Source organism: Dreissena polymorpha, chromosome 3 (assembly GCF_020536995.1).
Source record: "Dreissena polymorpha isolate Duluth1 chromosome 3, UMN_Dpol_1.0, whole genome shotgun sequence".
Taxonomy (NCBI): Eukaryota; Metazoa; Mollusca; class Bivalvia; order Myida; family Dreissenidae; genus Dreissena; species Dreissena polymorpha.
Window position 1 is genome coordinate 87,079,114 of NC_068357.1, and position 25,684 is coordinate 87,104,797.

General features: G+C 36.7%; 1 protein-coding gene across 2 annotated transcripts in view; it reads left to right on the top strand.

The window, feature by feature from the left end:
* LOC127875117 (TALPID3 protein-like) overlaps positions 1-24,365 on the top strand; it is a 159,351-nt gene extending 134,986 nt beyond the window's left edge. For both annotated transcript variants that reach the window (XM_052419939.1, XM_052419940.1), the window contains 11 exons: positions 250-470; positions 1,825-2,095; positions 2,848-3,005; positions 5,621-5,766; positions 7,617-7,834; positions 13,133-13,224; positions 14,319-14,465; positions 16,181-16,490; positions 18,549-18,764; positions 19,452-19,535; positions 20,671-24,365. In XM_052419939.1, coding sequence (XP_052275899.1) covers positions 250-470; positions 1,825-2,095; positions 2,848-3,005; positions 5,621-5,766; positions 7,617-7,834; positions 13,133-13,224; positions 14,319-14,465; positions 16,181-16,490; positions 18,549-18,764; positions 19,452-19,535; positions 20,671-21,023 — 2,216 coding nt within the window. In that variant the 3' untranslated portion in view covers positions 21,024-24,365. The remainder of the gene's footprint in view (positions 1-249; positions 471-1,824; positions 2,096-2,847; positions 3,006-5,620; positions 5,767-7,616; positions 7,835-13,132; positions 13,225-14,318; positions 14,466-16,180; positions 16,491-18,548; positions 18,765-19,451; positions 19,536-20,670) is intronic.
* The last annotated feature ends 1,319 nt before the right edge of the window (positions 24,366-25,684 follow it).

Here is a 25,684-nt window from a genome sequence, read left to right on the forward strand (position 1 = left end):
GTTGTAAAGGGTTAAAGAATTGATGAATTGTTTGCGGAAATGAACAAACAATGAACGTAATCTAACATAATCTAAGACAAGTTGATCATTAAATGGTATGTATTGTAAAAAGATTGATGTGAATTGCCTCTTACAATGTTGAATATTTACAACACCAACACTTAATAATTAGGAACAAATTATTAGCATTGATACATTTAATAATGCAGTATGATTATAATAATTATCGCTATGTAATCATCCATACAGTGATGGATGCGATTGGACACCGAGGCATGCAGCTGTTTATAGACACAGGTGTGCCGGTCAGTAACTCAGTGGTCAACCGGCTGGTCAGTGAAGTCTTGTATGAGAAGATTCGGACCATGCTGGGGTCAAGGCCTGACCAGGGGGCTGGGCCTGAGGCCACACCCATGGTTGGGGTCAGCGACCCGGCATGGGAAAGCGTGTCAGATGTGTCTGCAGAACAGGTCTGTCAAGATGTATAGGCGAAAATAAAAAAAATGTTGTTTTTATTGTACATGAAATAATCACTTTTTGATTACAAATTATTACAAATTATTTCAAATATTTTATATTTACGATTCTACATTAACTTAAATACATGAAGATTTCAGGTCACTTCTGTCCTGAAAACAAAATTTATTTATTTTTGTAAGCATTTTAAAATGTTTTTATGCTCCCCAAATTTTTTTGGGGGGGGAGCATATAGTAGCCGCTTTGTCTGTCCGTCCGTGTGTCCCTCCGTCCGTCCGTGCAAAATTTTTGTCCGGGCTATTTCTCAGCAACTAATGACCGGAATTCAATTAAACTTTATGGGAAGCGTCACTACCAAGAGGAGATGTGCATATTATCAGCCGGTATTGGTCGGATGATTTTTCACAGAGTTATGGCCCTCTGAAATTTTCCATTAACTGTACATATAGTGCAATTCTTGTCCGGGCTATTTCTCAGCAACTAATGACCAGAATTCAATGAAACTTTATGGGAAGCTTCACTACCAAGAGGACATGTGCATATTATCAGCCGGTTCTCTTCGGATGATTTTTCACAGACTTATGTCCCTTTGAAATTTTCCATTAACTGTATATATAGTGCAATTCTTGTCCGGGCGATTTCTCAGCAACTAATGACTGGAATTCAATGAAACTTTATGGGAAGCTTCACTACCAAGAGGAGATGTGCATATAATCAGCTGGTTCTCGTCGGATGATTTTTCACAGAGTTATGGCCCTTTGAAATTTTCCATTGTACATCTAGTGCAATTCTTGTCCGAGCTATTTCTCAGCAACTTATTATGGGAATTCAATGAAACTTTATGGGAAGCTTCACTTCCAACAGGAGATGTGCATATTATCAGCTGGTTATGGTCGGATGATTTTAAACAGAGTTATGGCCCTTTGAAATTTTCTATAAACTGTACATATAGTGCAATTCTTGTCCGGGCTATTTCTCCCCAACTACTGACTGGTAAACAATAAAGCTTTATGGGAAGCCTAACTACATTGAGGAGATGCGCATGTTATTAGTGGGTTCTGGTTAGATGATTTATTTAGAGATTAATGGCCCTTTGAAATTTTTAAGTTTCTAATCCATCCATCGTATTATTTTGTCCAAAGTTATGCCCCTTAATATGTTTCCTTTTATCTGAATATATAGTGCAATATTGTGACCAAAAAAAACTTTGGGGAGCATCACTTGTCTCCGACAGTTTCTTGTTGTTATTTGTGAAAAGATATAAAAGAAACACATGTCATTTAGCTTTTTCTATGAATTTATAAAATGTTATCAGATCTACATCATTATAACAAAATTAACTTACAGGTTTCACCCCGAATGGCCCGCCATGTATCCACCCCAGAACCAACACCTCGTGCCACACCCATCCCCTCCCCCCCAGGAAGGGGCTCTTCTCCAGCCTACACCCCCCTCCCATCCCCACCCCTAGGGGATTCAAGCCCTAGGGTGGTGGAGAGGTACGAACTGGACTCCCCAAGAGCAGTGCAACCTGTGATACAGCAGTATGTTGAGCTTGAGTCTGAACCTGAAAGTTCTGCTTCATATGACATTCAAGATGAATTGAACCGGTTGGCAGGTAATGTTGAAGGGTGGAGCATTGTTTTACAAAATATCTACAATTATCAGAAATGTAAAGTGGCATAACTTATCTTAGGAGTGAAGCAGCTGTAAATTAAACTTTCTGCAAGATTTCAAAAAAAAATTAAAACTGGAAAAATAACCAAGTTTCTTTTCATTTTTCTGCTCCAGACAGACCAGCGTGTATTGAAGTGTAACAATACCCTCTGAACTGATCATACTTTTAAACCTTTGTTTTAAAATATAGCAAGTGGTTCTCTGTAGCTTGACCTGTATTTTTGTGGCCTCATTTCTTACATGCCTGCGCTCTTTGAAAGTTGGGCTCAATGCATGTGCGGAAAGTGCCGTCCCAAATAAGCCTGTGCTGACTGCACAGGAATGACTTTCCATTTGTTTATGGTAAAATTCAGTTAATGTAAGTCTCTTGTTTGCAAAAAAATCCAGTTAAGGCGCAAGGTGTTGTCCCTGATTAGCCTGTGTTGAATGCACAGGCTAATCTGGGACGGCACTTTATGCTTAGCTTGAAGCCCATATTTCCCTGAACTAGGCTCATTTGCAGTTAATGTTTTAGTTACTAGACATTGTTCATTATGATTTAGTAATTTCTATCTCATCATGTTCATGTCCATGACAGCCAAGCTGCGCCCAGTGCTGGATCTTGCTTCCAGGGTCAAATGAAGGCAAAAAGTGTTGTTTCTTATAAGCCTATAACGTACATGAATAAACTCACCAGTCTCATGTCTGTTACAGCCAAGCTCCGCCCAGTTGTGGACCCAGCTGCTAGCGTCCAGTCCAGACATGATGTGGACACACCTCCTCAGTCACCAAAGCCCCTCCCCCTTGAGCCATCCAGACCACTGACTCCGCCCATTCTCACACCCAGAGAGATGTCAGAGGAGCCGTTCCTGGTGAGTGTGTGTGAAAAATGTCTGACAGACTCAGATTTGCCAAGGATACTTTAATACTAAGCCAACAGTCAATCATCCTCTGTCCATGAATGTTATTTGCCGAAGCGACTTACAAAACGTGTGCTTTGTCTGAAGAATTAAACCAAAATTTATTTATTTTTAATTGATTTCACATTTGTGAATTGTAATTTAAATTCAAGTTAATAATTATTGTCCCCTACTGGTTTCACGGGAGGGGAGTTATGGTTTGCGCTCTGTCTGTCAGTCTGTCTGTCTGTCCGTCACACTTTTCTGGATCCTGCGATAACTTTAAAAGTTCTTCATATTTTTTCATGAAACTTGAAACATGGATAGATGGCAATATGGACATTATGCATGTCATTTCATTTTGTTCCTACGTCAATAATTATGGTTGCTATGGCAACAAATAGACTAGAAATACTGCTGAAAATGGTGGTTTTCTGGATCCTGCGATAACTGTAAAAGTTCTTCATATTTTTTCATGAAACTTGAAACATGGATAGAAGGCAATATGGACATTATGCACGTCATTTCATTTTGTTCCTACGTCAACAATTCTGGTTGCTATGGCAACAAATATTTAAAAAAAAATAATCTGACAATGGTGAAATTTCTGACAATGGTGGAGCCGGTAGGGGACATATATTGCTTGGCAATAGTCTTGTTTTATCATACCACCGCATTGATATCTGCCTGATATAATGTTGCCTGATATTTTTTTTTATATCATGGTCAACAGGAAGTTCTTATATCAGTCATGTTTTGAGGATGGTCATATTACTCGGAATAAACTGTAAAGAAATCATTTTTAGTAAAATCTAATCAGATTCAACAAAACAAACAATTCGATAATAAGATGTAATATATTTTAAACACAAAATGCACCACAAACAGCAAAAAACTTTTTATACAAATATTAAGTGCGTGCTCATGACGCCAATATTAACACATCAAACGACAAAAGTTATATTCTTTCCCGCTAAAACTGCAGCTTTTAAGCGATTTTATCATCATTTCTTTAAAATCGCGGACGTAGAAGTATCATAAACAGAAAAACAGGTTACTGCCTGATTTTTAAAAAAAAAGATCAGGCAGTAACCTGTTATTAGTCCCCTACCGGTTTCACTTATGGTTTTGTCTCCGTCCGTCACACTTTTCTGGATCCTGCAATAACTTTAAAAGTTCTTAGTATTTTTTCATGAAACTTGGAACATGGATAGATGGCAATATGGACATTATGCACATCATTTCATTTCGTTCCTACGTCAAAAATTATGGTTGCTATGGCAACAAATAGACTAGAAATACTGCTGAAAATGGTGGTTTTTCTGGATCCTGCGATAAGTTTTAAAGTTCTTAATATTTTTTCATGAAATTTGAAACATGGATAGATGGCAATATGGACATTATGCACGTCATTTCATTTCGTTCCGACGTAAAAAATTCTGGTTGCTATGGCAACAGTGAATAGACATACTGCTGAAAATGGTGGTTTTCTGGATCCTGCGATAACTTTTAAAGTTCTTAATATTTTTTCATGTAACTTGAAACATGGATAGATGGCAATATGGACATTATGCACGTCATTTCATTTTGTTCCGACGTCAAAAATTCTGGTTGCTATGGCAACAAATAGACTAGAAATACTGCTGAAAATGGTGGTTTTCTAAATCCTGCAATAACTTTTAAAGTTTTTAATATTTTTTCATGAAACTTGAAAGATGGATAGATGGCAATATGGACATTAAGCACGTCATTTCATTTTGTTCCTAAATAAAAAAAATTGGTAGCTATGGCAACAAATATATTAAAAAAAATCTGGATTTTCTGACAATGGTGGAGCCAGTAGGGGACTTATATTGCTTGACAATAGTCTTGTTCTCTATATCTTTATTCAAAGGGGAAGCGGACAACGACAACGAGCAAGGCATGTTATTGTAATGCGCATGGGGAGGGGGGAGGGTTAGAGGGTTAGGGTAAGGGTAAGGGTTTGGTTTAGGGTTAGCCTTAACCCATACCTTAACCCTAACCCGACCCCTTACCCTAACCTAACCATAACCCAGGGTTATCTCCCCTATACCATGCATTGCTCATTGTAATTGTCCTCTTCTCTATTCAAAGGCATATAACGCATTTAACTGTTAAACTTTTAAATATACTGGCAGTTTTAATTTCAATTATTATTATTCACAGAGATATTCAATTTTCAAAACCAAACTAAATCTTCTTGCAGTCTTATTACAGTATCTTTTGAAAACAGTACATATAATATGATATAATAGATAGTGTTTCTTGATTATGCAATTATGAGCCTTGTTCTGGGAAAACTGACCTGAATGCATATTCATAAGGTGTCATCCCAGATTAGCCTGTGCAGTAAGCATAGGCTCATCTGGGACAACACTAACAGCTTGAAGATGATTTTTGTTGAGAGAAAAGACTTCCTTGAAGCAAACAATTCCATAAAAGCGCAAAGTGTCGTCCAAGATTAGCCTGTTTAGACTGCACAGGCTAATTTGGGATGACACTTTCCGCAGATACATTTAGCCCAGTTTTCTCAAAACAAGGCTCATATGTTCTGGTTCCCTGTACAGATGCCCCAGTCTGCTGCTGCAGCGGGGACCAGTCAGGAGCGCACATCGTCAAGGGCAACTAAGATGGACAGTCCCAAGTCTGCAACTTCCCCCCAGGTCACTGAGATGGCAGAGGAAGAGCTGGCAGAGGACCAGCCAAAACCTATGTAAGTAATGGGAACCAGTGTATGTTGGGTGGTAGAACTGTCAGAGGGAGAATTTTTTTGTTTATTTCATCATGTATCTTGTGACTTACAAACACAAAATATTTAGTTTCATATATTTATTCTTAAAAATAGAAACAAATGCAACATGCACTGCAAGTGCAAAAACAATAAAAACAGAGTAAACTAGAAATGGCGCGGCAGAGGCCGACGCGTATCCCCACGCCGAATGTTTGACCTAGGTGTGCCCCAGGGTTGGTAATGGGGCCATGCATAGCTGAGATTGACCGTATTGTCATAAGAGAAGTTCATCATCAATTAGAAGTGAATTGGTGTAGAAATGAAGAAGTTATAGTAAAAGGCAATTTTGGGTGGGTGTGACATATGTGGGCAGGGCGCCCCAGGGTTGGTAATTGTGCCATGCATAGTTGAGATTGACCGTATTGTCATAAGAGAAGTTCAGTATCAATTTGAAGTGAATCGGTGTAGAAATGAAGAAAGTATAGTAAAAGGCAATTTTGGGCGGGTGTGGTCTTTGTGGGCGGGGCCCCAGGGTTGGTAATGGGGCCATGCATAGTTGAGATTGACCGTATTGTCATAAGAGAGGTTCAGTATCAATTTGAAGTGAATCGGTGTAGAAATGAAGAAATTATAGTAAAAGGCAATTTTGGGTGGGTGTGGTCTATGTGGGCGGGGCGCCCCAGGGTTGGTAATGGGGCCATGCATAGTTGAGATTGACTGTATTGTCATAAGAGAAGTTCAATATCAATTTGAAGTGAATCGGTGTAGAAATGAAGAAATTATAGTAAAGGCAATTTTGGGTGGGTGTGGTCTATGTGGGCGGGGCCCCAGGGTTGGTTATGGGGCCATGCATAGTTGAGATTGACCCTAATGTCATAAGAGAAGTTCAGAATCAATTTGAAGTGAATCCGTGTAGAAATGAAAAAATTATAGTAAATGGAATTTTTTGGTGGGTGTGGCCTATGTGGGCGGGCACCCCAGGGTTGGGATTGGGGCCATGCATAGTTGAGATTGACCCTAATGTCATAACAAAAGTTCAGTATCAATTTGAAGTGAATCCGTGTAGAAATGAAAAAATTATAGTAAATGGAAATTTTTGGTGGGTGTGGCCTATGTGGGCGGGGCGCCCCAGGGTTGGGAATGGGGACATGCATGGTTGAGATTGACCGTATTGTCATAAGAGAGGTCCAGTATCAATTTGAAGTGAATCGGTGTAGAAATAAAGAAGTAAATGTAAAATAACCTAAAAAAATGAGTGATAATTTCTGACGCGGCCCCACCCCAACCGCTATAACTTTTGACCCAGGGGTCAGATCAAAATTCCAAATAGTGCAGGGTCGCACATATGCTCATAGCTACCATGTGTGTAAGTTTCAAGGTTCTAGTGCTTTTAGTGTAGGAGGAGATAGTGGCTAGGACGGACGGACAGACGGACGGACGGACGGACGGCGGAGATAACCACAATATCCCCACCTTTTTTTCAAAAAGCGTGGGGATAAAAATATGAGACTCTGAGAAAACTGGGGGTAAAGTGTTGTTCCAGATTGTGAATTCTGCACAGGCTTATGAGGGACAACACATTCTGCTTAAACTGGATTTTTGTAAAAGAGACTTTCTTTAATTAAAACTACAATTTAAATAGAATCAAACTGCACAGGCCTATCTGGGGTGACACTTTACTGACATGCATTAAGCCCCATTTTCCCACAGTGAGGCTCATTTATAAGGACCAATGTGTTTCTAAATTGAGTATTGAAGGGAGATAACTGACTAAGTATTTTATTGTTTACGATACCTTTGAACCTGTTTACGGTTGATATGATACCTTCCAGCGTCTTCACGGTTGCTATGACGCAGACTGACAAACTGGACAATACAAGGAGCAAGTCTGGCTCACCATCACCAGCGAAGCTACAAAGCCCGGAACTGTCCGAGGATAGTTACACGGAATCATCCTCAATTTCGGACACCTTTAACGAGTGCGTGTCGGAGGGTCAGTGGTTGATCAACAAGAGTGATGGAGAGATGCCAGACTTCCCCATTGATCATGGTGAGTATGAATGCTGTAGGATCCCCAAAAGGTTTTGAGTAGATATGTACATGTAGTGAACATATTTACTCTGCAGAAGTATATATAAAATGCCAGCCTTTACCCTGTTGCAGTATCAGAATAAAGTTCTGCTGTAGCAGTATTTACACTGTGGCAGGATTTACACTGTTGCTGTAATTAGGCTGTAGCAGCATTTATGTTGTGGCAGGATTTACACTGTGGCAGGATTTACACTGTATCAGTATTAACACTGTGGCAGTATTTACACTGTATCAGTATTAACACCGTGGCAGTATTTACACTGTATCAGTATTAACACTGTGGCAGTATTTACACTGTATCAGTATTAACACTGGCAGTATTTACACTGTATCAGTATTAACACTGTGGCAGTATTTACACTGTATCAGTATTAACACTGTGGCAGTATTTACACTGTATCAATATTAACACTGTATCGGTATTAACACTGTGACAGTATTTACACTGTATCAGTATTAACACTGTGGCAGTATTTACACTGTATCAGTATTAACACTGTGGCAGTATTTGCACTGTATCAGTATTAACACTGGCAGTATATACACTTTATCAGTATTAACACTGTGGAGGTATTTACACTGTATCAGTATTAACAGTGTGGCAGTATATACACTGTATCAGTATCAACAATGTGGCAGTAATTACACTGTATTAGTATTAACACTGTGGCAGTATTTACACTCTGGCAGTATTTATTCCATTTTCACGCTGTAGCAGTATTTATACTGTTGCAGTATTTAGGTAGTATTTACACTGTATCAGTATTAATACTGTGGCAGTATTACGCTCTGACAGTTTTATTATGTTTTCATGCTGTAGCAGTATTTATACTGTAGCAGTATTAAAGTATTATTCACGCTGTAGAAGTATTTACACTCTGGCAGTATTTACACTCTGGCAGTATTTGCACTATGGCAATAATTACACTATGGTAATATTTACACTATGGCAGTATTTACACTCTGGCAGTATTCGGGCAGTATTTACACTCTGGCAGTATTTATCCTATGTTCATGCTGAGGCAGATTTTACACTGTATCAGTATTCATGCAGTAGCAGTATTATGGTAGTATTTATGCTGTATCATTGTTAGTTTCTAGTTTTTAACACAGAAGCAATCATCAATATCAGTAAAACAAGCCTAACGAGCCTTACGTTATGCTGTAACTTGTCATAAAAAAAACGTGACATGCCTGAAAATATGTGCTAGCAAATGCTAGCCAAAATCTTAATAAAGATGTGAAAGGTAATGATGTTTGTCCTCTTTTTATGCCCCTGGTAGGGTGGCATATAGCAGTTGAACTGTCCGTCAGTCCCTCTGTCTGTCTGTCAGTCTGTGTGTCCGTCCGAAAACTTAAACATTGGTCATAACTTTTGCAATATTGAAGATAGCAACTTGATATTTGGCACGCATGTGTATCTCATGGAGCTGCACATTTTGAGTGGTGAAAGGTCAGGGTCATCATTCAAGGTCAAAGGTCAAAAAAATATAAATCAAAGTGGCGCAGTAGGGGGCATTGTGTGTCTGACAAACACATCTCATGTCTACCATTGTTTTAGTGTACAAAAAGCAAACAGTAATAATCATTTCTAGGCCATCATGTGGCATTTAACAAATTAAGTTAATGCATGTTAAAATTATGCACCCATGTATGTTATTAATGCTTATTGAGAGGTTCATATATTTTAGTTTCACATGAACACAATAAATAACTGTTTTCATAATTATTCTTTTAGCAGTTCATAATTCATTATTATGCAGATTACATGTCTTCCTGTAATTTATTAATATCTATAGCTCATAACTCTATTAATCTTTTTGTTTGAAGTTTACTTTAATGATTTAGTTTGACAACTAGATTAATGGAATGTTTTCACATGTAAGGAAGATTGATTTTGTTAAAGGAACGTTTTGACACTGTGCTGTAACAAATTAATTTTTAATTATAGGACATTCTAATTATATTGTTATTATTCAACATATTTAAATAATTTTTAAGGAATAGTGTTATAGTACTTGGAATAGCTCATTAATAGTGTTAGCTTATGGACTATTACTGTTGAACTGTGATTGAGACTTACATGTAACATCCATTTTACATTATTTTTACATGTTTATTCACCAATAATTTATTTGAGAACTTTTATTTGAAAAATGTACTTTCTATGTTTTTACTCACTCAAAAGTTTTTATAGCATAATTCTGACAAGGCCACCCTTTCATTTATTTAAAATGTCATTGTTCTAGCCTGAAACTAAACTGGAGTTCGGGACCTTACTTTTTGAACATGAAAAGCAGTTATGTATCAATAGTTTTCATTGGTCCATGTTTTGTAACATGCTGTCCCTTGGCTGATGCTCCAGGTAAAAAATGCAAAATTTGCAGAGTCATTCAAATTCCTAACTCCTAAAAGTCAACATGTGCTATAGTATTATCCTCATATTTTAACTCAAGAAATTCATTTGAAAATTCAAGGTCTTTTGTATAAAAATTCCAGAGGTAGATTATTAAGTCTTGTCTGGTTATCAAGGAGAACATTTTCATAAAGCTGCAAAAATGGAACAAATGTTAAAATACGAATCGCCACACCCGATAAACATCACATTGCATCCCAGATTAATATTTTAGGTCATCAGAAAAATCATTCAAATTTAATTTTTAGCTCATCTATCTTTTGAAAAAAATTTATGACCTATTGTCATCACCTTGGCGTTGGCGTCAGGTTAAGTTTTGCGTTTAGGTCCACTTTTCTCAGAAAGTATAAATGCTATTGCATTTAAACTTGGTACACTTACTTACTATCATGAGGGGACTGGGCAGGCAAAGTTAGATAACTCTGGTGTGCATTTTGACAGAATTATGTGCCCTTTTTATACTTAGAAAATTGAAAATTTTGGTTAAGTTTTGTGTTTAGGTCCATTTTATTCCTTAAGTATCAAAGCTATTGCTTTCATACTTGCAACACTTATTAACTATCATAAGGGGACTGTGCAGGCAAAGTTATGTAACTCTGACTGGCATTTGGACGGAATTATGGGCCCTTTATACTTAGATAATTGAAAATTTGGTTAAGTTTTGTGTTTTGGTCCACTTTACCCCTAAAGTATCATAGATATTGCTTTCATACTTGGAACACTCGCAAACTATCATAAGGGGACAGTAAAAGGACAAGTTGCATAACTCTGGTTGTCATTTTTATGGAATTATGGCCCTTTTTTGACTTAGTAACTTTGAATATATGGTTAAATTTTGTGTTTCGATCCACTTTACTTCTAAAGTATCAAGGCTATTGCTTTCAAACTTCAAATACTTTCATGCTATCATGAGGTTACTGTACCTGGCAAGTTGAATTTTACCTTGACCTTTGAATGACCTTGACTCTCAAGGTCAAATTATTAAATTTTGCTAAAATTGCCATAACTTCTTTTTTATGATTAGATTTGATTGATACTTTGACAAAACAACTCTAACCTGTCATTCCACAATAGACTCCACCCAAACCATCCCCCACGCCCTCCCCCCCCCCCTCATTCCCCCCCCATTTTTTTATATTTTTTTTTTAAGATCATCTCAGAAATGACCACCACACCCTGACACTATACCCCCCACCCCCACCCCCAATTTTTTTTATTTTTGAAATGGTTAAAAAAACGCAAATATTTATTTTTATTATTTTATTTTTGAAATACCGTCCAACCATCGCACCCAAGAATCCCCTTCCCCCCACCCCCCCAACCCCCTGCCCCGATTTTTTTTTTCCGCATTTTTGGAAGATAATGTAATGAATGACCACACCCCCACACTATACACCCCTCTTCACTCCACCCTTCCCTCCGTTGTGATTGAAATTGAGAGTCCCTTCACCTTTAAAAAGAAAATAGATGAGCGGTCTAAAACCCCCAAGGCGGTGCTCTTGTTATAATTTACAAATTCTACAAAACAAGGTCGTCATTTATCGTTTAGCAGTGGCATTAACTCTTTTAGTGCTGGAACAGAATTTTGAAGGCCTCTGCAAACAGTTTGGATCCAGATGAGACACCACAAAACGTGGCGTCATCAGGATCCAAACTGTTTGCTAATCTGATAGTATTGTTTGAAAAAAATCAAAGAAAATGTTTATTTAACAAATTCATCAGACGACATTTTAGCAGACAACAAATTTCCCAGCATGCATGCAAAGGGTTAATGTGTCTGTCTCATGGCAATAAAATATGATGATATAACGATTTCAAAAACAAAATCATTTCATGATGATTTCAATGGGGAAGCACTTCTCATATTTAAGACTAAATTATACGCACAGACCGTTGTTTATTTGAATTGTCTTGAAGTTTTTTCTTTTTATCATTTCATTAATTAGTTTTTTTAGTTTACCAGAACACATCATGCTTTTGTGATCACTGTTTTGCCCATCATTCATAGTGTGTCCTCCAATGTGTGCATCAACACGGCCTAGGCAACACTTAAGTGTTAATTGCCAAACCTTCATGAAATTTTGTTAGAATATTTTTCCTAAATATATGAGTCATGTTTTGAGAAAACAAGGCATAATGCATGTGGGTAAAGTGTCAACCCAGATTAGCCTGTGCAGTCCGCACAGGCTAATCAGGGATGACACTTTCCGCCTAAATTGGATGTTTGCTATAAAGAGACTTCATTTAAAAGAAAAATGTCATAAAAGCCGAAAGTGTCGTCCCTGATTAGCCTGTGGGGACTGCACAGGCTAATCTGGGATGACACTTTACGCACATGCATTATGCCCAGTTTTCTCAGAACACGACTCATATAGTGGCTCAGTTTGAAACAGAATCATGTGGGGTAAAAATCTAAGTCACTTGGTCAAATTTAAACAAAGCTTGTAAACTCTCAAGAGGCCATCTTTATCGTGCAATCTTTATTAATCTTGGTTAGAACATTTGCCCTAGTGATATTTTGGCTGAGTTTGAAACAGATTCACTTGGGATAAAAAACTAGGTCTCAAAGTCAGAGTAAAGAAAAATCATGTGAACACGATAGAGTCCACATTTATTGCCCAATCTTAATGAAACTTTGTAAGAGGAAATTTTTGCCAATGATATATCAGATGACTTCGAAGCTGGGTCATGTGGGGTCAAAACCTCATCCTTTCATTGTGATTGCTGCAAAGCAGGAGTTTAAATATGAGTCAGATAAGTGACAGAGCTCTAGTTATGTAGATGTGTGAAATGTTTCAGGACCTCATTGTTTACAATGTGTTGTACCGGTATCTATTCCAGCGCTGGTTCGAGACCGCATGCTGCAACACTCGAGACGGAAGGTTGATGTCAGCTCTGCCAGTACATGGAAGGATGCAGAGGACGTGGATCTGGTAGGCAGAAGTTGTGGCAAGACTCAATCTTCTATAATTTTCAATTAACTATTTATTATTTATGCAGTCCTCACATGCTTATCAGGGAATACACTTTTCGCTTTTATGGATTTATTTGTTAAACGGAAGTCTCCTTTAAACAATAATTTATTCTAGGCAGAAAGTCTGATCTCTGATTAGCCTGTGTGCACAAACACATCTCTTGTTTTCTAGGAAATTGTTTTTATGCCCCTGGATCGAATGATCGGGGGTATATTGTTTTTGGCCAGTCATTCTGTCCCAAAACTTTAACCTTGGTCATAACTTTTACATTATTAAAGATAGCAACTTGATATTTGGCATGTATGTGTATCTAATGGAGCTGCACATTTTGAGTGGTGAAAGGTCAAGGTCATCCTTCAAGGTCAAAGGTCAAATACATGGCTTCGAAGCGGCTCAGTAGGGGGCATTGTGTTTCACAAACACAGCTCTTGTTTTAATTGTCATTTTTCAAAACTACCAAAAAGTCTTTTTCACAGATCATCATTGTGTTCAGTTACACGGATTGTGTCTAATTTGTTTTCAATTCCCCTTTTTTAGGAAACAAATAGTAATATTTAAGCATTGATACTTTTTTTAATTATTGTGTCAAATTCTGAGCTTTGAATTAAAGTCAACATTTAAAAGTGAAGTAACTATTAATATCAGTGCCTTATGTGTATTCAAAAATTAAACTTTTTCCGTTTTAAAAATGTAGGCTTTAACTAAGCATATACAACTGTTTAGTACCGGTATACTCTCTCACATAGAATATCTCTGTTTCAGCACTTTAACCCTTTCCTGCTCAGATGCAAACTGAAAATGTCTATTTGCAACTAGCAAAAAACCCTGAACAGCCTGCAAGTAACTCGCAGTCTTATCAGGTTTTATATTGTTTGCTTCTCATCAGTACTTTAGGGTTGGAAATGAAATCTTTAAAACTTGAATCTAGTAAGGTCTTAAATTTAATTAGATTTTCTATGGGACTACAAACCTGTTGAGTGCAGTGCGTTTCTGATTGGTACAGGGGTTAATCTCTGATGTGTGTTATAAGTCTTAATATGTCCCTTTTGCAGGGTGAAGTGTCAGACATATCTCGCAGCGAAGGTGAGCTGCGGTACAAGGCAGACTTCCCACCAGAGAAGGACCCCGTGCTACACCTCCTATCCCGCCTCCAGGCCGCCGGACCACAGTTCCACATGTACAACATGACTCAGGGACAGGTGGGTGTAGAGAATGATCATGGGCTCTTTCTTAAAGAGCCTTGTTTTGAATAACATCTTACAAATTAAAGAGTCTTGCTCGGGGAAAACTGGTCTCAAAGCATGAGTCGCGTTCTGAGAAAACTGGGTTTAATGCATGTGCGTAAAGTGTCGTCCCAGATTAGCCTGTGCAGTCTGCACAGGCTAATCAGGGACAACACTTTCCGCTTTTATGGCATGTTTCGTTTAAATGAAGTCTCTTCTTAGCAAAAATCCAATTTAGGCGGAAAGTGTCGTCCCTGATTAGCCTTTGCAGTCCTGGCAGGCTTTTTTAAGCTTATCTGATGAGAACATGATTCTCATGGTAAACTTTTGTGTTTACCTTTTGTTAGATATTCTTCCAATCTTTATGAAACTTGGTAAGAAAATTTCTTTCAATGATCTGGGTTGAGTTGGGGTATAATAAGTAGGTCACTAGTTCCAATTAAAGAAAATGCATATAAACATTCAAAAATTAACATTTTATCCATTTCAGTTTGATATTTGCATAAAACATTTGTGCTAAAGATGAAAACATTTATCCTAAAGATAAATCTGCTGAGAATTAAATTAGTTCTGGCCCTTTGAACAACATGGCCACCAGAGGTGGTGCAATTTTACATATATGGCAATACTGAATACTTAAGGAGTCACACTTTTTGGCGATTCATCAAGAAAATTGCACTGAATTTGTATTCTTTATTTTACATCACTGTATACTATAGAGTATGTTTAACATCCTTTCGGTCATTACAAGAATAAATTTGAAATCATTTTTTATGTCCCCCACTATAGTAGTGGGGGACATATTGTTTTTGCCCTGTCTGTCTGTTGGTCTGTCTGTCTGTTTGCGCCAACTTTAACATTTTGCAATAACTTTTGCTATATTGAAGATAGCAACTTCATATTTGGCATGCATGTGTATCTTATGAAGCTGCACATTTTGAGTGGTGAAAGGTCAAGGTCAAGGTCATCCTTCAAGGTCAGAGGTCAAATATATGTGGCCAAAATCGCTCATTTTATGAATACTTTTGCAATATTGAAGATAGCAACTTGATATTTGGCATGCATGTGTATCTCATGGAGCTGCACATTTTGAGTGGTGAAAGGTCAAGGTCATCCTTCAAGGTCAGAGGTCAATTATATGTGGCCAAAATCGCTCATTTTATGAATACTTTTGCAATATTGAAGATAGCAACTTGATATTTGGCATGCATGTGCATCTCATGGAGCTGCTCATTTTGAGTGGTGAAAGGTCAAGGTCATGGTCATCCTTCAAGGTCAGAGGTCAAATATATGTGGCCCAAATCACTTATTTTATGAATACTTGTGCAATATTGAAGATAGCAACTTGATATTTGGCATGCATGTGTATCTCATGGGGCTGCACATTTTGAGTGGTGAAAGGTCAAGGTCAAGGTCATCCTTCACAAGGTCAAGGTCATCCTACAATGTCAAACATCATATAGGGGGACATTGTGTTTCACAAACACATCTTGTTTAATATTCTTTAACTTTTGGGCACTTTTAAGAATTCAAAGTTCAACTTATGATTAAAGTTTTTCATCTTCAATTGGCAAAAATTATTGTTAAAATAGGACAGAAAAATAAACATGTCTTTGTCTTTCAATTGATTGTTTGATAAAGCAAAGTCCTGCGCATTATGTTTACTGTACATATTATTATTCTGCCATCAGGTCACAGATGTACTGAATGTAACTGGTAGAAGTGAAGGGGAGGTAATTCGAGTTTCCGCCTTACCAAGGGAAGATAACAATCCTCAGATTGTACCTGAAAGAGACTCGAGCCTAGATCGCGGGAAACAGCAATTGCGCAGTAAATCTCCAAGGCTGAGCAAGTCTCAGCGAATGAGGTCACCAGAGGGAGGTGCGTATGGTGAGAGAGATGGTTCACATCAAAGCTCACCGCGGAAAGGAAAATCACCCGATAAGCGTGCACCCTCATTGTCATACCGGGCACAGTCACCTACACGTGTCTCATTTGAAGGTTTGCGTTTTCACATCATCTTTCATTAATCATTTAGGTCATGTATGTGAGAATAAACGTGAGCAGCACTCTGGGAACACATGACTTAATGCATGTGTGTCGTGTCAGCATATTCTAATCAGGGTCGCTTTTATGGAATTTTTCTTTCAAGAAAATCTCTTTAAAAAAAAAAAATCCAGTCTAGGCGGTAAGGTTTGTTCCTGCAGACTGCGCAGTCTAATGTGGCATGACTCTTTATGCACATGCATTGAGACCTGTTTTCTCAGAGCGCCTCTGACTCATTAACTATTCTAAACTTTCGAGACTTTGAAGAAAAAAGCTGATCAGTTGTATTCACAGATGATTGTTTCATTTAGACACTAAAATATAATTTGTTTGTGATATTTTAAACATTTACTTGGGTCATCTTTGTTTGTACCCCCAAGATTAGTATGTTTTTCTAAAATCTAGGCCATTCGATTTGAAATAAGATGGATTATGAGATACATCATGGAATCTTTCTTATCTATAAAATAAAATTGTTTCAGATACTCTATGAATAATTCCTTTTGTAAATGTTCCCATGCATACATGTAGTAATATACCAATTTCTTTCGCCTCTTAGAATGTTAAGTCCATAGTCCTTAGCTCATAGTGAAAAGATTAATTCCTAAAGGTCTTAAGTACCCATGTTCCCGTTACAAAAGTATGTGAACAATTAAACATTTTAATTATATTGAACAATTAAACATTTTAATGGTTGATTTAAAACTCTATAATTATAGTAGTTTGCATAAAATCCACATTTGCAGTAATATTTATATAATAGCTGACCGATTATACTGTCAAGTATTAATTAATGTCATTACCTTAACATAATTAATTATGACATTTAACCAGAAACAATTAATTTTATATGTTTTATTGACTTCCATCAATTTTGTATTTGCACAATATATAACTGATAATTTGGCATTCAAAGTATTATTAAGCTTTATGTGCATAGGTCTCAGTAATTCATCATACTTAATTTACATAAAAAATTTGTTAATATATAACATGTCACCACAGCCCTTTTAATAATTCATTTAAAAATGGGTCATACAATACTTATGTCTTTCTGAGGTCAATATACATTTTACTTCTTAAATTGTGAACCCTGAGAACAAATTCAACATTGGTATCATTGAGCTACCACTGTTTGTAGACCTAAGTTACACCGTATTCTATAAAGAGGTTTTGAATTTCTAAAAAAGTAAATTCATGGTATGTCAATCTTCAAAATCGTACTCGTGCATTAACATAACATTTTTGCACTGGTACATCAGACATGTTTGAGGTTAGTTTGCATACTTAACAAATGAGCTTCGCTTTGAGAAAAACACCCTTAGTGGATTTGCATAAATGTTTTTGCTTGATAGTCTGTGCAGTCTGATTAGTCAAATCAGGGACGACCCTTTGTTTTGATTTTATGGAATGATTTGTTTAAAGGAAGTCTCTTCTAAGTGAAAATCCAGTCTAGGCTGGAAATGTCGTCCCTAATGAGCCTGTACAGACTTCACAATCTGGGTAAAAACTTAACACACATGCATAAAGCCCAGTTTTTCCAGAGTATGTTGCTCACATTTGTGTCAGCATTATATAAATGGCATACTAAGGGAACAGAGGTGTCTGAGCTATGTAGTATAGCGCCACTGACACTATAACACTCTTAAGACAACATGAAATCAGTTGTTTTTTTTATTTTATTCTAAAAAAACATTTTGAATGTTTGCATCAAAGGTTGAGTGTTAAACTCTTGTATCTTATATATAAGTTTTGCTCTGGGAAAAATCTTATCTAATTTGTGTGCGTAAAGTGTCATCCCAGATCAGCCTGCTTTTTTAATTTTTCAAAATCCAGTTTACACGGAAAGTTAAATACCTGATTTGCCTATGCAGACTCTGGGATGACCCTTTATGCACATGCATTTAACCCCGTTTTACCAGAAGCAATGCTAGTATATGAGATACAACAGTTTTGTATCAAATACATTACCGGTAGGTTTTTTTACTGAACGATTGACATGTGTATCTCTAGGTGACCTGAATGATGAGCAAAGATCTGCAAGTCCCACACGTGGGATTCTCAAGCGTAGCTCCACATTCGACGACCGGCAACGCCAGACCCAAGACCAGCCTGGTATGAGCCACATGTCCAGGGGGCGTGGTCAGGGTGCTGGGAGGGTCATGCCCGGGGGCAGACAGACCCAGGGGCAAGGCATGATGATGGCTGCGGCAAGATCACCATCGCCCAGTGAGTTAGAAATTATTGTTATATGTGATGGAAAATTTAAATTTGTTTTTATTTTTATTACATTTGAAATTGAATGTTTGCAAAAAAAATATTGCAGAATTAAACAAGAGATGTGCTTGTCAGAAACACAATGCCCCGCTTTGAAATAAAAGTTCAATATATCATTTTGCAGGTTTAGAAATTATCTCCCTTTTAAAGCTTGTTACTTCCCTTGGATTGTATTTTTTGACTTTTGACCTTGAAGTATGACCTTGACCTTTCACCACTCAAAATGTGCAGCTTCATGAGATACACATGCATGCCAAATATCAAGTTGCTATCTTCAATATTCAAAAAGTTAACTAAAGTTAACACAGACAATGAATTACAGACAGACAGACAGGCCAAAAACAATATGCCCCCGATCTTTCGATCCAGGTGCATAAAAAAAACAATGATAAGTAATATTGCAAATGTTAATTTATATACAGAGATTTCCTGGTTGCATGTCTTTTATTATGTTCAGACTCAGAGACACTGGTTGCACCTACATGGCAGATGCATAACTATAACACTAGCTACAAAATATTAAATGTATGTCTTTGACAACAAAACATCTAGCTATTGTCCCGCCTTTCTCTATTAATTTACTGTTACACATTATTTTTGTATTTACGTGTTTCACAGTATGTGTTGTATCTATTTCAGACAAGTCCCAGGCAAGACGTAGGATGCCACTGAACAGATCCTCGGAGCTACAGGCATCTGGTGGCTCAATGGAGAACTCTGGAGGTGGGTTGACCTTGTTGTTTGAGTATGCCATATATGGATAGACTTACTAGCTCCAGACCAGCCTGTGCATCCAAGCAGTCTGATCAGGAACTACCCTGTCCACTAATGAGACAACAAAACCTTGCATGAATGCGCAGGCTGTTCTGGAACTACCTTGCCCACACATGGTGCAAGACCCATTTTTGCATGATATGGTTAATTTGTTATTCTATCATACTATTGGCTGATAGAAGATATTTATACTTTACTTTGCCAGGTTTAGCTCTAAATCATATGTTTGCTCTTCATTAATGGGTAGTTTTCTAACAACATTATTTTTAGCTCGGCTGTTTTCTGAGAAAACCCAAGGTATTGTCATAGCCAGCTTGTCGTGTCGTCCCCCGTCTGCCGGCGTCGTGCTAAAACTTTGACATTTTGCTCTAAAATCAAAGTGCTTCCACCTACAACTTTGAAACTTCATATGTAGATGCCCCTTGTTGAGTTCTACACTCCACACCCATTTTTGGGTCACTAGGTCAAAGGTCACAAAAATGCACTCGCAGCCGAGCGTTGGCACTCGTTATGCGGTGCTCTTGTTTATGATGTATATTCAAACAAATGTTGTAAAGCTTATCATTTATAAAGGAAAAAGAAGTCATGGGCCTGAGCACAGCATAGTACAATTTAGTTGTTATTTCAATTACCTAATATTCATCACATCATGTTATTATTTTCACATTGTTGGTATTTATATGTCCAAAAATCAATTCTTTGCAGATGCATGGGTATAAAACAATTCTTGCATATGACTTCTTACTTTAATTACCAGAAATCTTAATTGCTGTTTATTAACCAATAAAATCCAACAACAAATTTTAAATTATATATCAATATATATTGTAGCAGTTTTTTAATGTAACAGCAAAAAAAAGCATATAATTTTTGTGCCGTAAAATCAAAGTGTGTTCAGCAAGTCTCTTTTATCAGTTTTTGCTGTGACATGTATGTCAATTGAGGTTCATTTCAAATAAAAAACATCATGTTTCTTTTTCTTAACATCCCATGTTTAGTACACAACCACAAACAGGTTTTTATTTAAGTAACAGTCAAGTACAATTGTAATGGGTTGTTAAATCCTCAACATATTGTCTCACAGGCTACTATGGAAGTGACCATGGCACCAGAACGATGACCCCAGACCAGATGAACATGGATGCTCTTATCCAATCAGGATACCTTTCACAGAGCTTCAGCCAATCAGAAGGGGGGAGACAAACCGGCCAATCAGAACGCTCGTCTCTTAGGAGCTCAGCAGATATGAGAGGAAGCAGAGGGCAGGGTAGTCTGGGATACTCCTATGGGTCAGAGGGGTCAATGACCTTATCTGAAATCCAGCGCCTAGCAACCCAGGGTACTGGAAAGCTTCAGATGTCCTTGACCTTGCCAACGGGTCAGGAGGAAAGTGATCTTTCAGAGATTGACATTACCGACAATGGGAACACAAAGTGATTGATGCATGTTAGTTAAGCATTTCAACATTCCAACGAGTAACTAACTCAGTAAGAAAGTAGATGTCTTTATAATCATACATGCCATACATTTTCAGACCAATTCCGGGACATTGCGCTCAATATTCCGGGACTTTTGCAGATTTTCTGGGACATGTATACATATAGCGATATATATATAGACATATATGCATTTTTGGCACGCATTTTTTTCACATCGTAAATTGAGTACATTACTAACAAACATGTTATTAGCATCTAAATTGATTTTATGCATTGTTGATTTTCACAGGCATTTCATTAATCTTTTCTAAGTGTATGATCTCCATCGTTAATTCGATCTTTATTTGCCATGTTTGCCGAGTCACAATTTATTTTCGTTGAAATGATGTAAAGGGCAGGTGCGCCTAGCAACGTTAAATCGTATAATATATCCGCCTAATAGGCGATTCGCATTTTGTTTAATTAGTATACGTTACAGTAATTGTTTCAATAATTAATTATCTTAAAGACGATAAAGTTACACTTTGTGTGTGTGTTGTTTTTTTAATTTAATATCGCGTAAAAATAAATGTTTTCATATAACTGAACTATGCATAAAATGCACAATTTCCACGAGGTCAACATCGATGTTTTCATCAAAAGTCTCCGAAGTAACGTTCGTGATTTTATCGTGGAGGAGTACACAATACGGACCGATTAGTGTGGCATAACAAAGCCACTGAAACTATAGATTGATAGTGACACGGGGTTATTCACGCCCGACTAATTCACAACCGCAAGAATCTTCAGATGTGTGAACAACTCCTTTGCCCTTACGCAGTGGGAAATTATAACGCAGTATATTAAAGCCAATTAACACCCAAATTAAACAAAGCCGCCTTTTCGTTTTGACTGCGAAAGTGAGACAATCGATATGATAACAGGACCCCTGTTAATTGATCGATTTTGACACGTAGCGTTGTCACCTATTCGGGTAGGCATTGCCATGGAGACCCTGCGGATTATTGGGAACACCGACTCGAGGTGCAGTAAAGCATAAGATAAGGTACATGTATACATGGATTTAGTAAATTCCGGGACATTTGACAGATTTCCGGGACTGCGGGACACGTCCTTCATTTCGGGGAAAATCCGGGACGTATGGCATGTATGTTATAATATTTATAGCAAAATACCAGACATAAATCTTTTAATACTTTTACTGAAATGAATGCATCTGAGTTTTTTTTAAAGAGATTAAGTGTTTATGATTGTATTAAATGTATCTGATTATATTTGAATCATCCGATTCAATAAGTTGTGTCTTCAGTCAGGTTAACCACTGCAAGAAAATTGGACCAATCAAAATAGAAACAAGTACACGTAATAACTTCATGTACACTTTATTTTATATTCTATAGAAGATTTCAAGAGAAGTGGGCATTTGTATCTCATTTGTTACTCTCAAACAGTCTGTGATATTTTATGATCTATTCTCTAAGTGAGTGTGCTTTATTTGTAGTTAGTGTATTGTGTTTATTTCTGTTTGAATCAAACTGTGTGTGATTTTTACTAGTAAGAGTTGACATCCATAAGAATTCTTAGCCCATTTGTATGGTATTTTATCAGGTTCGCCCAGAACATTGCTTTCCATTTAAGTGATTGTATAGTGTAGGTGTTAAAATATTTATTTAAAGGTATCCTCAAACAGTATATTTAGCTCAATGTATTTGTATTTGAGAAATTTAGAGAATTTATTTTTATGTAGGGGCCTATATTGTGTGTAGTATTTATTGACTTGGTCTATATACACATTTTGTTGCGCGAACAGTGATGTGGAATAGTTAATTGATTGAAAGGTTAAAATTTAATTTTCTATTAACTTTGCAAGTGATTTTTTTTTCTGAAATACTTTTATTAGTCCCCTAGCGGTTTCACCGGAGGGGACTTATGGTTTTGTATCCGTCAGTCCGTCACACTTTTCTGGATTCTGCGGTAACTCTAAAAGTTCTTAATATTTTTTCATGAAACTTGGAATATGGATAGATGGCAATATGGACATTATGCACGTCATTTCATTTTGTTCCTACGCCAAAAATTGTGGTTGCTATGGCAACAAATAGACTAGAAATACTGCTGAAAATGGTGTTTTTTCTGGATCCTGCGATAACTCCAAACGTTCTTAATAGTTTTTCATGAAAATTAGAATATGGATAGATGGCAATATGGACATTATGCACGTCATTTCATTTTGTTCCTACGTCAAAAATTCTGGTTGCTATGGCAACAAATAGACTAGAAATACTGCTGAAAATGGTGTTTTTTTCTGGATCCTGCGATAACTTTAAAAGTTCTTAATATTTTTTCATGAAACTTGAAACATGGATAGATGGCAATATGGACATTATGCACGTCATTTCATTTTGTTCCTACGTCAAAATTTTTGGTTGGTAAGGCCAAAAATAGACTAGAAATACTGCTGAAAATGGTGTGTGTTTTTTCTGGATCCTGCGATAACTTTTAAAGTTCTTAATATTTTTTCATGAAACTTGAAACATGGATAGATGGCAATATGGACATTATGCACGTCTTTTCATTTTGTTCCTACGTCAAAAATTCTGGTTGCTATGGCAACAAATAGACTACAAATAATGCTGAAAATGGTGGTTTTCTGGATCCTGCGATAACTTTAAAAGTTCTAAATATTTTTTTCATGAAACTTGGAACATGGATAGATGGCAATATGGACATTATGCACGTCATTTCATTTTGTTCCTACGTCTAAAATTATGGTTGCTATGGCAACACATAGAATAGAAATACTGCTGAAAATGGTGTTTTTCTGGATCCTGCGATAACTTTAAAAGTTCTTAATATTTTTTCATGAAACTTGGAACATGGATAGATGGCAATATGGACATTATGCACGTCATTTCATTTTGTTCCTACGTCAAAAATTCTGGTTGCTATGGCAACAAATAAAAAAAAAATCTGACAATGGTGGAATTTCTGACAATGGTGGAGCCGGTAGGGGACTTTTATTGCTTGGCAATAGTCTTGTTTGATTTAAAATTTAAGATTAAGAACATCCTGTAGCAGTCTATTTGCAGTTTCAAATATTTATGTGAATCATTAATCCAATACGTTTGTAAGAACAAAACATAATGTCAAGGCATGTTCTATAGTTAATTTCCCTTTTCTACACGTATTAAGATAAATTTGAATTATATAATGATAGCTTTTGTATTGTTGTAGGTGATGTATTATATGTATTTATATTTTTATATTTGACAACAGTAATGATAATGTATTATTGTAGTTTGATGAGGTATGATAGCATTAAACTAATAAAAAAATATAATATGTTAATGTTTTTTCTTGAAATCCCTATCACTGCAAGAAGAACTAGTATGTCAGTTGGTTCCTAAATCTGCTCGAGTTGTTTGTGCTTGAAAAGTGTCATTGAAACACCAACTTACATGTTATTCACAAAATGTATCATAATAAACGCTACACATTCAATCACGTTTTTATGCCCCCAAAGGAGAGCATATAGTGATCGGACTGTCCGTCTGTCTGTCCTTCAGTCACACTTTGCGTTTAGGTTTCGCGTTTAGATTTCGAAAAAATGCTCATAACTTTTATGTCGCTTCAGATAGCAACTTGATATTTGGCATGTGTATCTCATGAAGCTGCACATTTTGAGTGGTGAAAGGTCAAGGTCATCCTTCAAGGTCAAAGGTCAAATATATGGCTTCAAAGCGGCGCAGAAGGGGGCATTGTGTTTCTGACAAACACATCTCTTGTTTAAACATATTTAGATTTTGGATAATGAGTATTTGTATTGTTGTATTTTTACCTGTTCAAACATCAAAGAAATCAGACACCAAACCTACATTTGAAGTTTTGGGGCTAAATAAATCTGTTCTTGAACATGATGTATTTCTTTGTATAAAGCTCAATCTGTAGACACACTTTTTTGTACTCAAACTATATAGAAAAACAGTTCAAACTTATTTATTATAATATATCGTTTAAATAAATGTATCATTTTAACTATTTTTAAAAAATCCATAAAAAATGAGTGCACATACAGACTTATCTGGGACAACATTTATGCACATGCATTAAGTACCGTTTTCGCAGAGCGAGGCTCATATTGAATTAATTTTGCAAATATGGTCGAATTAGCAAAAAACTATGGAACCATGAATACAAACAAAGTTCAGGGTCGGCGCCACAATTTAGAGTAAGTCGCGGTAGTAGCCAGTTGCTTGTATCAAACAGTTTTTTGTTAGGACTTGTTGGACATAAAAACGGTGTAAAATTTTTCATTTGTCAATTGAACTGTTCGTTTAATATGGAGTTGTCTATAAAAAAATGAAAATTAATGACACATCAAACACACTGGAAAGATTTTTTCAGGGGTCATTACTAGTACTTGTAAATTGATAATTTAATTAATTCGTGATTTATTTATTTAAACATCATAATATGTGGTCAGTGAAAAGTATCTTCTCCCTCCTCTCATATCAAACAGAAAACGAACACTTTATACTATTTTACGTCTTTTCTTTAAATGTTTGTTTAACTGATACCGGTATTTTATATAAACCACTACTTTGAAGACAATACAGCTATGTCTTCTGCAAGCCACTATACGTGTAAGAATGATTTATT